The following is a 14,087-nucleotide window of genomic DNA, read 5'->3' as shown; positions in this document are numbered from 1 at the left end:
AACAACATAAATAAATGATGTTTTCGTAAAGCAAAACTTACGTAAAAAAATATGTGATAGTAAATTGAAGTAAGTGATTAATCATTTCCAGCTTTTTAAATTTTCTAATTACCTACCTATGCCATCAATCTATAGTTAACGTTAGATAGGTAATGATAGATAAGATAGTAATATCACCATTTTTAATTAAAATAGTAAATGCACTTTTCAAGTATCGGACCACACAAAAAAGAGTGGACACCGTTATAAAGTGATAGATATTTTGCAACAAAATAATCTAGTGTTAGTCTAAATTACTTCTGTTGACTGTACATATTTAGTACAAAAAAATTACCTAAAACCCTAATCCAATTGACCGAAGCCCCAAAATGACATAACAAATAAGTCGTGTTATAAATTAAAGCTGTTTGTATTCTCGTCAGACTAATGGCAGCTAGAGGTGATGAGATTCAACGCAATGTCATTCCGGTCACTTTACGGTTCGAAGATCTGCAAATAGCAGATAAGATTTAGTGACCACTTGTAAGATACTCTTAATGTAAGTTACAGTCTTTTGGAAATTTTGTATTGAGGATCAAGGTAAAAAAAGGGTAAAAATTTACCAAAAATCTAAAGAAATTCGGGCCATTTCTTGTCAGCGTCTACAAAATATTCGCACAAAATAGTATCGATTTTGGTCAATGTCCTTTACTGAAATAAAGACTGGACTAAAAGCAGAGAACTGGTAAGGGGCACGGTAGCAGAAAGCTAAGCAAAATTTGTTTGCACCCCGCCTACTTATATCGTTTTTGGCACGGTAAAATTATCGTGTTTTTGGGATGCAGGGTATATTTGAAGTACGAACACCACACCTGAAGTAGGTTTGTTTGCACGGACTACTATACTTGAAGTATATTTGCACGGACTAATACACCACACCTGCCTTCGGTTTAGTGGTTTAGGAAAGAAAGACAGACGGAGTTACTTTCGCATACATATAGGAGATTAAATGGAAATGTGGGGTTTTTTAAGCGAACGGCAGCCACTCGAACTCCATGTGAATACATAAGCAACCACAAGAATCACAATAATTTTCTGTGTAACTAAAATAATGGCTTTTTCTTTGCTCAACTGATTTTTGAATGTGGCAGTATTGTGCTAAACATGTGCTTGGTGAGGTCATTTACAATTACAATAAAGATTTACATGTGTTAAGGCTGAGACTGTATCTCATTCATATTTATTTATATTTCTGTATTCACGTGGTTTGAATGACTACTGTTCGAATAAAAACCATATTCACATATAAGTAATGTTATACCCAAAATTCTATTGTAACTCTTTCTGCTATCCTTTTCACGCATGAACGACTGAACCGAATTTTCTGCTAACCTTTTTTACGCCACCACTGAATCGAATTTGATGAAATTAGGTAAAGAGTTAATTTTAGACCCAGGGAATAACATAGCATAGTTTTTATCCCGATTTCTAAACAGTGGATACGTGCGTGATCTTAGTGTGACATGCCGAAAATCACGCGCGCAAAACTACTGCGAAAGGTATTATTTGACTAAATTATCACTTTTCACTGTTCTGTTATCAGTGCACATTTATTTTGATACGTGATCACCGTTTATTGCCTATGTGATGATTTTTTTGTTTATATTCTTGATATGCCAGTTATAATTAGCAGCATGGCTTAATAAAACCTATCGTTTGAGTACCTATAAATTAGTGAAGAAACTAACGTGCTCAAATAAATTGTTACCATTTCATTATGTGCATCATCATCAATCCAAAAATTAGTACAAGGATTATCAAATTCTTTATTAGCTCATAGCCCTTTTCAGGACGCATGTTTATTACCTATTCCGTGAAAAGGGCTAAAAGCTAATAAAGAATTTGAATTTGAATAATTTTAAGGTAAAAGGTATTGGTAAAATCATGTCCCAAATAACGGTCACTTACCTTAAAATAACTTGTCCGAGTACATACTCATATGAGCATGTGATGCAAGTGCGTTCAGTGCAAGAAATCAAAGTTATTCTTTATTTCGTTTGTTTTGTTAACCTTCAAGCGGGCGCGCGGCGTCGAATCGACCGCGCCTAACATATTTTCGTTCATAACTTTTTTTTTACTTGTTACACATATTTCTCACTAGCTGACCCGGCGAACTTTGTTCCGCCTTAATGGCAATAAATAAGCAGACTTTTTTTTAAATTTCGAACGGGATAAAAAGTATCCTATGTCCTTCTCCTGGCTCTAAACTACCTCCCTGACAATTTTCAGCTAAATCGGTTCAGCCGTTCTTGAGTTATAAGTGGAGTAACTAACACGACTTTCTTTTATATATAGATTTTTAGTAGCCTGTCGCTTGCTCATTGTGAGTGAAATAAAGAGCTTACCTCAGCTCTCCGCGCTTTTCCCACCCCATGGCTTGCTATTGTTTTAGTCGCGGCGCCGGCGTCGAAAGCACGCCGCGACTCTATGCGATATAACATTTCTTCGGCTATCACCCAATATTATTGAATTAAGCTTGCAATACTGTTTGTTCTTATTAAATAAGTCGTAGACTGCTAGTACAAAGTGAAATAATAGAGGCATTACTAAGAAAAGATGAAAAAGAGAATGAAACGGAGCTCAGAGACCAAGCTAAACTGAACCAAAATTATAAAATTATGTTTTATCATTATTTTGCCATTTTTATCGTTTTTACCAGGTATATGAACTATTCTGAGGTATTTTAAAAGATTTTGTTTTCCAAAATTGGTTTTTGATCCTAATAATATTTGCATTATGTTAATTAATTAAATAATTGTTTCTTTAACTTAATACAAATTATTTATGACTTTAATACAATCATAATATATCGGCGTACAAAATAATAAATGATTATTGGAAAATAAGTGCTTTATTTCTCTACAAGACCCTATAGGTCTTTTCGTTTACGCGCGACCGCTGCCGTTACAAAAGACCGCGCGCCCGCTTGAAGGTTAATTAGATGTCACGTGTGCAAGTAGGTACATATTATCTTGAACCAACACTTGCTCAAATATGGAATCCTAGACATGTCTCAGCAAAATAAAAATATGTATTGATTAAAGTCAAGGTTATCGAATAAATATTTATTTTATTTGTCTTTCTTGTTTCAGATAAACGAACGCGCCGAAAGCTCAACTCGAAACGAAAATAAGAAATCTAGTCATTTTTTTACTTTTTTTTATTATTTACTAAAATGAAATAATTAGGGACAGTGCTATATTTTAAGTGATAAATAATTTAGCTGTACTTATTTAGTGTGTAGGTTGTTAAAGTGATAAAATGCAGATACTTAAAGCACGCTTCGCCTTAAGGGCGTCGGCATCACAATTCCAAGCATGGAGTGCGGCTAAGCATCGTACGGCAACCACTGTAAGTATTTATTTATAGCCTTTAATGCCATATTTTAAGGCGACCATTATGCCATAAGAAAGGCCTCCCCAAACCCTACTGACTAACCAGAGCGTAGTCAAACTCTCCATTTGCTTCTAGTAAATTAAATAAGTGTGTGCTCTTGTAGTAAAAACCACATTACCTGATATTGGTTGCCATAAGGCATTCAATGCCAGTCAACCCTTGAGCTAAGCAGAAGATAGCTTCGATAAATATGTTTCTTTATTTACTTTCGTGATTTTACCATTTACTTTGAATTCCTTTAAAAAAAAACTGCGTTTCAAATGGCTGAAATTTAAAAAGTCGTCTAAAAATCTGGATCAATACTCAAGGTCGTCTAGGCGTCTACCCAATACCCGAATTTATGTTCAAACAAAAACTTAGTATAAAGTTCAAGTTTATAAGTAGTCAAACATATTTTTTTCTCAGCTGTTATACAATCATTGTTATTGAGGATTTTCCTCAAGATACAAGCATAATGGCCTACTTATAAACGACTGTTAGCAGCAGTAGTTACGGTTGATGACGGCATATCAAGTTAACCACTGGGGTATTTTATGCAGTTGCAATAAGTTATATTTTGTCACAATTTGCATAATCTGATGTGCCTCTGTTTATTTGCGATTACGAAACATTAGGGCCCTCGCCCACGGCGACTTTTTGTAGCGATGCAGTCGCGCTGCTGTAGCGCGTTGGCATCACTTCTGTAGTGCGTTGCAAATGCGACTAACGCGCGTTAGTAGCGATGCTGTCGCTGGTTTACGAAACGCGCGACAAAAAGTCGCCGTGGCGCGTGGGCGAGAGCCCTTACACATGATGAAACTTTGCTCTGAGCGAGGAATGTATGATTATATGCGTAATTAATAAGAAGTCAACGCCCGCTGTGTTATTTGATAATAGATCAACAGCTTTGTGGTCTGTCTGGGACATGATAAGAACGATAAACAGCGTTTAAGACGACTCATTTGATAATAACTAGGATAATAAATTATTCATGATCAATAAATAAATGAAAAAAAACTTAATGGATATTTTTCACACTTGGATTGTCCCAGAACAAAGTCCCGCAGATCAATGTGATGAATATTAAGTAAAAAGTTTACTGAAGTGACGATAACCAACTAAGAACCATTGATTGATAGATTTTTTCATTTTCTAAGGGTAGGTATTCTACTCAAAACAAAAATACTCAGGCTGGTTTGTGTCACGCGGACTGTCAGTGCGGATCGCTCCGCACAGCCGATTTGTATGAACTGCTAGGGTGCGGATATGTATGCATTTAAACGCTCCCTAGACGTTCATACAGGTTGGCCGTGCCACAAGCCGTGCGGAGTCGAGCGGGTCCGCACCGGACGGTCCGCGTGACACTAAAACCAGCGTCATATACTCGTATTAGCAGGTTAGGTATGTACTAAAGACACAACGTACAATCGTAGAATGGAGTACAACTACAAGAGTACAATATTCATATCAAAAGATAAGGCCCACACGCACGCTAACGTAAGAACAAATAGCAATAAAACTAGAATTGTTAAGTCTCCATGAATAGCGTTGTAAGTGCGAATTACTCATTAATATTTTATGTCTTCACCTTTTCACGTCAAAAGGTGATAGCCCGGCCCGGATGATCCGGCTCGAAGGACCAAAATGTAGTCTCGACTGGGAAATGAGAATGAAATGTCAGTAGACTGTAAAAGATATAATTAATCTACGTTAAACAGTTTGTGAAGTAATAGTAAGCAAAAAAAAGTGCGTTCCTATCGCGCGGTTTCGTCGTGCACTTAGAATAGAAGTCGACAATTAAAATTTTTGTCGAAAAATATAATTTATTACAGTATCCGTACTTATGATAACAAGACGCAGTGTGTAACTTGATGTGCCATCGTCAGTAGTAGCAGTGCAAAGTTCTATTTTTTAAATGTTATATCCTCTTTTTAAATTGCAGTACGCACGTGCGATACCACTACGTAGAGTAGGTAATTTAAATAAGAATGAATTACTAACTTGTACTGAATTATCGGGAGTGAATGAAAAACACTTTAACATACAATGACACTAATGTCATGTACTCGTAGCTAAACGCTTGCATCTTATGTCGTTTTAATAAAAAAAAAACACTGCTATGCTGGCGACTGTATGTACTTTTTTTTTTAATCAACTAAATTATTTTGTTCCAGGACTCAAAGTCAGTGGAGTACAAACCAATTAGGAGCGTATTAGTAGCTAATAGAGGTGAAATCGCCATCAGAGTGTTCCGAGCATGTACCGAACTCGGGATCCGGTCGGTGGCGATATACAGCGAACAAGACAAATTGCAGATGCACAGGTATAGTGGTTTACTACTACTCGATAATACTATGATAAAATCAGTTTTATTAGAGGCCGGTCGATCTATTCTCATAAATAAAACACTGGATACTCATCTTTCACATTATATTGCCTTATTTTAGATACAATTACTATTAGAGGCCGGTCGATCTATTCTCATAAATAAAACACTGGATACTCATCTTTCACATTATATTGCCTTATTTTAGATACAATTCATCACTTAGCACAAAAGCGCGCGGAGTCGTCTCCGCGCGTCCCTCTATTCTGACGTTTGATTCTCGTGTGACATTGACAATACGTCAATGTCACTATGACAGCATCTCATTGGCTATAACGATATAGTTCCAAAATACTGGACTGTCCTGTCGATGACATTGACAGTGGGGCGCCACCGTCAATACCGGATCGCTGGTTCAGATTTTTGCCATGTTGGAAACCATATAGTTGAACGATGGTAGCGCCCCCCTGTCATTGAGTTTGGTGGGACAGTTCAGCGTGGGTCATCTATACCGCTATTTTAACGTTTTATATTTTTCACAATTAACAGTTTTAAACTTCGCATGGTCCTTTAGTCCGGTTTTCACTAAAGCGGAGAGATGTTTTTGAATATAAACTTCGTATGGTCCCGCTGGATGCAGGCCGCCACCAACCGGCCATTGTGGAAATCATTGGGGGACGCCTATGTTCAGCAGTGGACGTCCTATTGGCTGAAAATGATGATGATGATGGTCCCTGAAGCTCCGTTTCACCAAACGAGGAGATATTTGAATAACCAATCAGATTTCGTTTTTTCCACATCATCTCTTCGCTCAGTTTCGGTTCGGGAATCTGATTGGCTATTCAAACTCATCTCCGCTCTTTGTTTTGGTGGAAACCTCGCCTTAATATCTCTTGTTTGTTTTTGCAAAAAAAAAACTTTTATCTGAATAAATTGTACCTACTAACCGGTCATGCTTACAAATAAAGACTTTAATCTCAAGATAAAGTACACAGTTGAAGCGAACTTCGAACTTGTCATTTATTTAGGCTGTTGTAAAAAATATAAAAATACGAGGAAAATTATCTAGATCCGGCTCTTAGATACTAATCGACTTGACACATTCTAATTAATTACAGCCAGATACCGGCGATTGTTTTTGTTTAAGTTTACAGCCGCTTCTCTGATAATTGCCCCCAAGACAAAAGCCTGTTAATCCAGATTTATTAAAGTCGCAAAAACTACAAGCATACAAAGGGTTGACACTCAGAAAGAGACACTCCTCGAGTACAAATTCCGTACTACGGAACCCTAAAGCCAAAGGTCGAGGGTTTGATTCCCGCCTTAAGCAGTTCAATTTTTTCAAGTTTGATTGAAAGATTGTTTTCAAATTAGGGCGTATGAAGCGCGACAGCAGCGGGGAAGCAGCGGATGCCTGCCTTCACTTCATAAAAACGTCGCTGCCGTCTGTTGCGCTGCTAAAGTCGCCTAATGTAAAAGCGCTCTTTACTGATCAATATGGTGCAATACTAAAATCTTTACATCAGTGCACAGCTAAAATAAATAAGTGTGATCTGAAATTAACGTCTTTGCCAAAAGAAAATTGCGTCAAAAACACTTTCTTTTTTCGCAGACAAAAAGCTGACGAGTCTTATTTAGTTGGCAAAGGTCTGCCTCCAGTGGAAGCGTACCTCAGCATTCCAGAGATCATCAGGGTCGCGAAGGAGAATGACGTTGATGCAGTCCACCCTGGATATGGACTGCTGTCTGAGAGGTATGTATAGTAACTAAGTGTCTATGTATAGTTCCAAAACACTGAACTGTCCTATCCATGACATTGACAGTGGGGCGCCACCGTCAATACCGGATCGCTGGTTCCGATCTTTGCCATGTTGGAAACCATATAGTTGAACGATGGTAGCGCCCCCCTGTCATTGAGTTTGGCGGGACAGTTCAGCGTGGGTCATCTATATTCCTCATACTTTTACATTCTAATGCAGTTCTAATTTTTTTTTTTTTCGTGGCTTCATGCAGTTTGCACATAAATAATGTAGCGACCATCATCTAAATTATACATACTTATTTACCGAATGATATAATATGATATACCCCTGCACGTTACTGACAGACACTCCACTCTTGAGAGAATTTGAAGTGATTGTGCTATATTTCTACAAAAGTTCACCATTCTTTTACAATATTCGAATAAATACACTCAAGAAGTTTTCAGCTTATATTATACATATTTTGTACAGTAAAATAAGGGTTCCTTGTCAGGACTACGGAACCCTAAAAATTAGGACCTAGATTCTAGACTAATCCTAAATTATAGCCTTGTATGTCGACCTTCTCGTCATCTAAAGAGCGGTGCAGTAATCTGTTGAATAGTTGGCATAGTTACACTTAGCTAACTTATAAAAATTCCACTTGGAAAAATCTTCATATTAAATTGGCAGTAAATTGCCACAAGTTAAGGAACAAATTGACTCATTAGACATTGAACTCAACTGTATTGACGTATCACATTGCAGACGACGCGTCTAGCAACATTAACAAGTGCACTAACAATTGTTTCAATTTAGACGACCAGCTATTATTAAAATGGTATTTTAACTACGCTATTTTAGTCCAATGTATGAAGAATTCATGCCCGTTTTCACCATCAATCCCTATTTTTAAGTGACCCCTATGAAAATGAAATTCCTGTTATGTATCTGTTACAGGAAATGTATGAAATCCGTCATTGTATACAATTCCTAGGATTTGTGTATAAGTCCTAAAATCACCCGGAAATGTGTGATGTAAATTATATTAGACACATTTCCTAGGAAATTTACACATTTCCTAAACAGCAATCGGAAATGTAATTAAGATTTCTTTTTTTTTCCGAAACTTAAATGGCGCTCCCGCGCCGCGGCCGCTGTGTATGTGACAAGGTCGCAAGTCTAACCTAACCTAACCGAGACTTTGTTATCCAGCTACAGGAGTACTAAAACCTTCATGTCAATAATAGTTTAATAAAAGATATGTTAAAATTAGGGTTTTCCAATACTTCAGCGTAATATGCGTGATGCCGAAAGAAAGGTATGCCAATAGGCAAATATTTTTTTCAGTCAAAATATAATAGTGCGAAAACAACTTTCAGGCTAAACAATAATAGTTGTGAGTTAAAAGTACCTATCGGTCAATGTGGTTTGTCTAAATAAAATTTTAGGCGTACTGAGGGGCACTAAATCACATGACCGCGCTTGTGCCGCTTAGTTTTATACATTTCCTAATACAATATTGGAATTCTATAAAATTCCTAGGAAAAGTATACATGTCCTAGGATATGTGCGTATTAAAAAATCTCTGAAGCAATATTTTATACATTTCCTAAATAGCTTCGGAATTGTATACATTTCCTAGGAATAGTATACAATTCCTAGAATTCATACATTTCCTGTAACATATCCACAGATTTACCATAGGGGTCACTTAAAAATTAAAGATTGATGGTGAAAACGGGCTTAAGAGCCTTATGAAGCCTTTATTCTTATTTTTGTGAAATAAAGTAATTAAAACGGAATGTAGACTCAATTTTTCTAAAATAATAGTTATTTCATTTCGTCAGTTATTACGTCAAAAAATTTTTGGCAACGCACCACCAGTGATTCAGTATTTAGGGTTGAGTTTCTTTACTTTTATACTGTAGTGCAATATTTGCTTTTCTCTTTGAAGAGTAATTAGTCTACGTGACTAATAGCGTGTGACGCAGATCGGCTTAGACGTAGGCGTAACTTAGGCCTTAGGGAGCTCTATCGATTTTTCGGGGTTTTGGGACGCAAGCAATACCTACGTGAAATGTATAGAAGTACCCTGGAAAAGATATTTCAATATTTTAATGAAACGATTAGATGGGGTGACGCGGTGCCTTGAATATGAAATAAGCCCTACGTTCTGTTTTAGGTGTCACTTAGAAAAAAAGTTTTCCAGATTGGTTCGCGTCTAGACTAGATGACCTACCTAATATGGTAATGTGTTGCTTCTGTAACACACTGAATATAACCTAATGACGAAATATTGTGCCTAATTAAGCACCATAACAGTAATTGAATTGATACTGCCAATTAGCAGGTGTGAGGTATTTTCGCGTTCCATTACACTTAAGGGCCACCACTAAAACTCGCGCGGTTCATTATCGAGTTTTAGCAGAGGCCCTAAAACTTCACACTGTAAGTACTCACGATTAGACCCGTAATATTATTTATTTCAAAATGTTCTATCCCTAGGTCAGACTTCGCGCAGGCGATCATCAACGCAGGGCTCCGTTTCATCGGGCCCTCGCCGGCCGTGGTGCAACAGATGGGGGACAAGGTCGCCGCTAGAAAGGCTGCCATCGAAGCCAGTATGTTTGTTTCTACTACTGCACTAGATAAGCATTAAAGGTTCGGCCAAACCAACGCGTGCAGCCTTTTGCGCGATGACATGCTACTGATTTCTACTGATCGCAGTCGGGCACGCGGATTGGCCGAACCTTAAGCGCGCTTTACTGGTTATGTAGGGCGATTGCGTACAGCTTATGTGTTACCTTTTAAAGTATGGGAGTTTATACTGGATCTATTAAATGTACACACATTACAGTTAGGTCCGTGTTACAAAATAACGCACAAAAATGATTCAATATCAGCCCTAGATTCTGTACTGTGATTGGTCGAAATTCTGAAATTCAACCAATTAAAACCCTCAATCTATGCTTGACATTGTATCAAGTTTTAAAATAATTTCAAATCACGTAAACAATGTGTCTACGAGTAATCACAGTATTCCATAAGACAATTTAAACAAAAAGAGTGTTACAATTTGTTAAGTACCTACAGCAGTACTTATTATTATTCTGTGCTACAGCCTTCGAGGCCTCTCACCATAATCATCAGCTCCACTTACTAGCTCCCAACTAATTTGTGATAACATTCACAACATTAGTGGGTCACAACTTTTATTCTAAACATCTTATCTAGTAGGCAAATATGTATAATTTTACTTATTCTCAATGTGATTACACGCGTACTGTGTTTATAACTACCAATTGCGTCACTAAACAATCACTTACGTGACCAAAACAAAGCAATCTGCCGGAATTTGTGTAACCAAAATAATGTTATTGTTGATAAGTAACACATTTTGGGTTACGATATTACCAAGATATAAAAAACAATATCTTGGTAATATTGTAATAGATTGTATCACAATAAAAACAATGATGTGTTTGTGTAGGCATCATCATCATCAGCAAGTATCATCTACACCTCCATTTGCCTCTCTAGTAGAGAGTGTTGTTCTCCTGTAGTGAAGACTATAGTAGGCCTTATAAGAGTAAGCGCACACTGTTGATTTTTCATCGGCCGATAGTTTAGTCGGGCAGTTGATCAGTATGGGCATGTATGGGAGTGCGCACACTACGCCGATTCGATTTGGCCGATTCTTCATACAAATTAAAATCGGGCACAACTATCGGCCAACTAAAAATCAACGGTGTGCGCCTACTCTAAGGGTTATCACGCCATTTTATCGATTTCGCCCATACATTTTGACGTCGATAAGAGTATATCACGGCACGCATCTTAGCTCGGCTGATGATGACGATGAATGACCTTATTATGATGAGATGTGTAAGGATATTTTTCAACTTGTTTATTATTTCCAGAGGTCCCTATCGTGCCTGGTACTGATGGTCCCGTGACTACCAAAGAGGAGGCTCTCGAATTCTGCAAGCAACATGGACTACCGGTCATATTTAAGGTAGGTTTTGTGCATTTTATAAGTCCAGATATGAATTAAAATTTGTTACGAACGGTCAGTACTTACGGTAATTTTCATTCAATACTTCTCAAAATTCAAATTCATTTATTTCACAGAAATACACGCCCATTAGAGTTTTTTTTAATAATCAATTTCGATTCAGTGTATCTCATAGAGTTTTACATCAGACAATCCTCATTTTACTGTTCTGGCAAAAATGCTTTTAGAGAAAAAATTGACTCAATACACTATCTCGTAAGTACTAGGTTAAATCAAGTAAGTGGTTAATACATATAAAAGCCTTTGTTCGCGAGTATATTAGCCTGTCACTCAGGTGGGAATAATATGGCATGACTTTTATGGGTAAAAAAAATTCAACATTGGTTTAGTAGTTCCAGAGATTATTTCCTATAAACAAGCTTGCAAACTTTACCTCTTCATGTATAATAGAATAAAATTCATATTTCTGTGTTATTTTACCAGGCTGCCTACGGCGGTGGCGGTCGCGGTATGCGTGTGGTCCGAGAAATGAGCGAGGTGGCTTCAAACTTCGAGCGAGCTTCATCCGAGGCGTTAGGTGCCTTCGGAAACGGGTCCATGTTCATTGAAAGGTTCATCGAGAGACCCAGGCATATTGAAGTCCAGTTGTTGGGTAAGTCTTGATATCTATAAGTTCAGTTCTTCTGATTAATATCGGTCCAATGAAAGTTTGAGATGAGCGAAGTGGCTTCAAACTTCGAGCGAGCTTCGTCCGAGGCGTTAGGTTCCTTTAGAAATGGATCCATGTTCATTGAGAGGTTCATCGAACGACTCAGGCATATTGAAGTTCAGTTGTTGGGTAAGTTTTGATATCTATAGTTCCGTTCTTCTGATTAATATCGGTCCAATGAAAGTTTGAGATGAGCGAGGTGGCTTCAAACTTCGAGCGAGATTCGTCCGAGGCGTTAGGTGCCTTCGGAAACGGATCCATGTTCATTGTAAGATTCATCGAAAGACCCAGGCATATTGAAGTGCAGTTGCTGGGTAAGTCTTGATATCTATAGTTCCGTTCTTCTGATTAATATCGGGCCAATGAAAGTTGGAGATGAGCGAGGTAGCTTCAAACTTCGAGCGAGCTTCGTTCGAGGCGTTAGGTGCCTTCGGAAACGGGTCCATGTTCATTGAGAGGTTCATCGAACGACTCAGGCATATTGAAGTGCAGTTGTTGGGTAAGTTAATATTTTACTTCTGTTTTTCTGATAAACTAATTGCTCATAAGATAGGCCCCCTTAATTTAATTTATTGTCCGTGGTGCATAATCTTTCTTAAAGGTTTAAACCTTTGTTTGTCACCTGTCATCCGCTTTGCAATGGAGGGAAGTCGAACCTTAATTTCGAACTCCTCCTATGTTCTTCTGATTAATTTCGTTGCGGGTCCAATGACAGTTTAACTTTCCCCCGGGACAAACTTGACCTTCATTGGTTGGGTTTTTGTGGCGGTCAAGCTGTAGATCCTGGCTACACAGGAGTTGCAGTGGTGGGAACGAGAGGTGGGAATAGTCCCGTTCTGTTTTTGTGATTCATTTAGTGAATCCAATTAAAGTTCCAAATGAGCGAGGTGGCTTCAAACTTCGAGCGAGCTTCGTCCGAGGCGTTAGGTGCCTTCGGAAACGGGTCCATGTTCATTGGGAGGTTCATCGAACGACTCAGGCATATTGAAGTTCAGTTGTTGGGTAAGTTTTGCTGTCTATACAGATTTCTTGAGAATTTGAATATTCTTTATGTAGAAAAATTGTTGCATTTGAGCAGTAGAATCAATCCTCTTTGTTTGATGTGCAGTCGAGAGACATCAGACAATGCATATTGTGCTTAACTTAGTATCTTGTCTCATATAGTGCCTAGATTATAACAAATAGGGAAGATACGACATGTGCTTAAGTCTGCTATGGAAAAAAACAAGGCCCTGTCATAACATGGCGAATCTTAGAAAAAAATTATGTCCTAGAACTTCCTTTGAGCGTGGCACTTTCGAGACGATTAGGCATCCCGGTCCACCCCAAGATGTTGCTCTCCCTATCAGAAAGGTAGGGCCTACTCACTAAAAAAAACCTACCTGACTTTTCACCATGAGCCATATGAGTGGGGAATGCGGGACACCGCCATTGACTTGCCTGTTGCATTCGTTCGCGATAATGCCTATTCGTTCGTTCGTTTCAGCCAAATGACGTCCACTGCTGGACAAAGGCCTCCTCCAAGGTTTTCCACAATGCACGGTCCTGCGCTGCCCGCATCCAAGCTCTTCCCGCGACCTTTACCAGATCGTCGGTCCACCTAGTGGGAGGTCTGCCCACGCTACGTCTTCCAGCCCGTGGCCTATTACTACTTTATAAAGAAGAATTACACTTCTAATAGTGTTTTAATTCCGAAACAGGTGACAAAGCTGGCAACGTGGTCCATTTGTACGAGCGAGACTGTTCGGTGCAGAGGCGGCACCAAAAGGTCGTTGAGATTGCGCCCGCGCCGCATCTAGACCCTGAAGTAAGTATTTGATGAGAAAGAGAGATTTTTTATGAAGAACAAGTCAGGTATTTGACCGCAATCTCACCTGA

At 38.3% G+C, this 14,087-nt stretch overlaps 1 protein-coding gene across 4 annotated transcripts in view; it reads left to right on the top strand.

The window, feature by feature from the left end:
- Positions 1–14,087, top strand: part of LOC114353952 (pyruvate carboxylase, mitochondrial) — a 59,017-nt gene that overhangs the window by 6,389 nt on the left and 38,541 nt on the right. For 3 of the 4 annotated variants that reach the window (XM_028306145.1, XM_028306147.1, XM_028306146.1), the window contains 7 exons: positions 3,132–3,390; positions 5,589–5,737; positions 7,353–7,493; positions 9,991–10,106; positions 11,406–11,500; positions 11,984–12,152; positions 13,910–14,016. In XM_028306145.1, the coding sequence (XP_028161946.1) occupies positions 3,301–3,390; positions 5,589–5,737; positions 7,353–7,493; positions 9,991–10,106; positions 11,406–11,500; positions 11,984–12,152; positions 13,910–14,016 (867 nt within the window). In that variant the 5' untranslated portion in view covers positions 3,132–3,300. Of the gene's footprint in view, positions 1–3,131; positions 3,391–5,588; positions 5,738–7,352; positions 7,494–9,990; positions 10,107–11,405; positions 11,501–11,983; positions 12,153–13,129; positions 13,212–13,909; positions 14,017–14,087 lie in introns of those variants that run through there. The other variant, XM_028306148.1, reaches the window with a different exon arrangement.

This window comes from Ostrinia furnacalis, unplaced genomic scaffold (assembly GCF_004193835.3).
Source record: "Ostrinia furnacalis isolate ACB-3 unplaced genomic scaffold, ASM419383v2 OfSCF1862, whole genome shotgun sequence".
NCBI lineage: Eukaryota > Metazoa > Arthropoda > Insecta > Lepidoptera > Crambidae > Ostrinia > Ostrinia furnacalis.
Note: the sequence above shows the minus strand (reverse complement) of the source record. Positions and strands in the feature narration are given on the sequence as shown.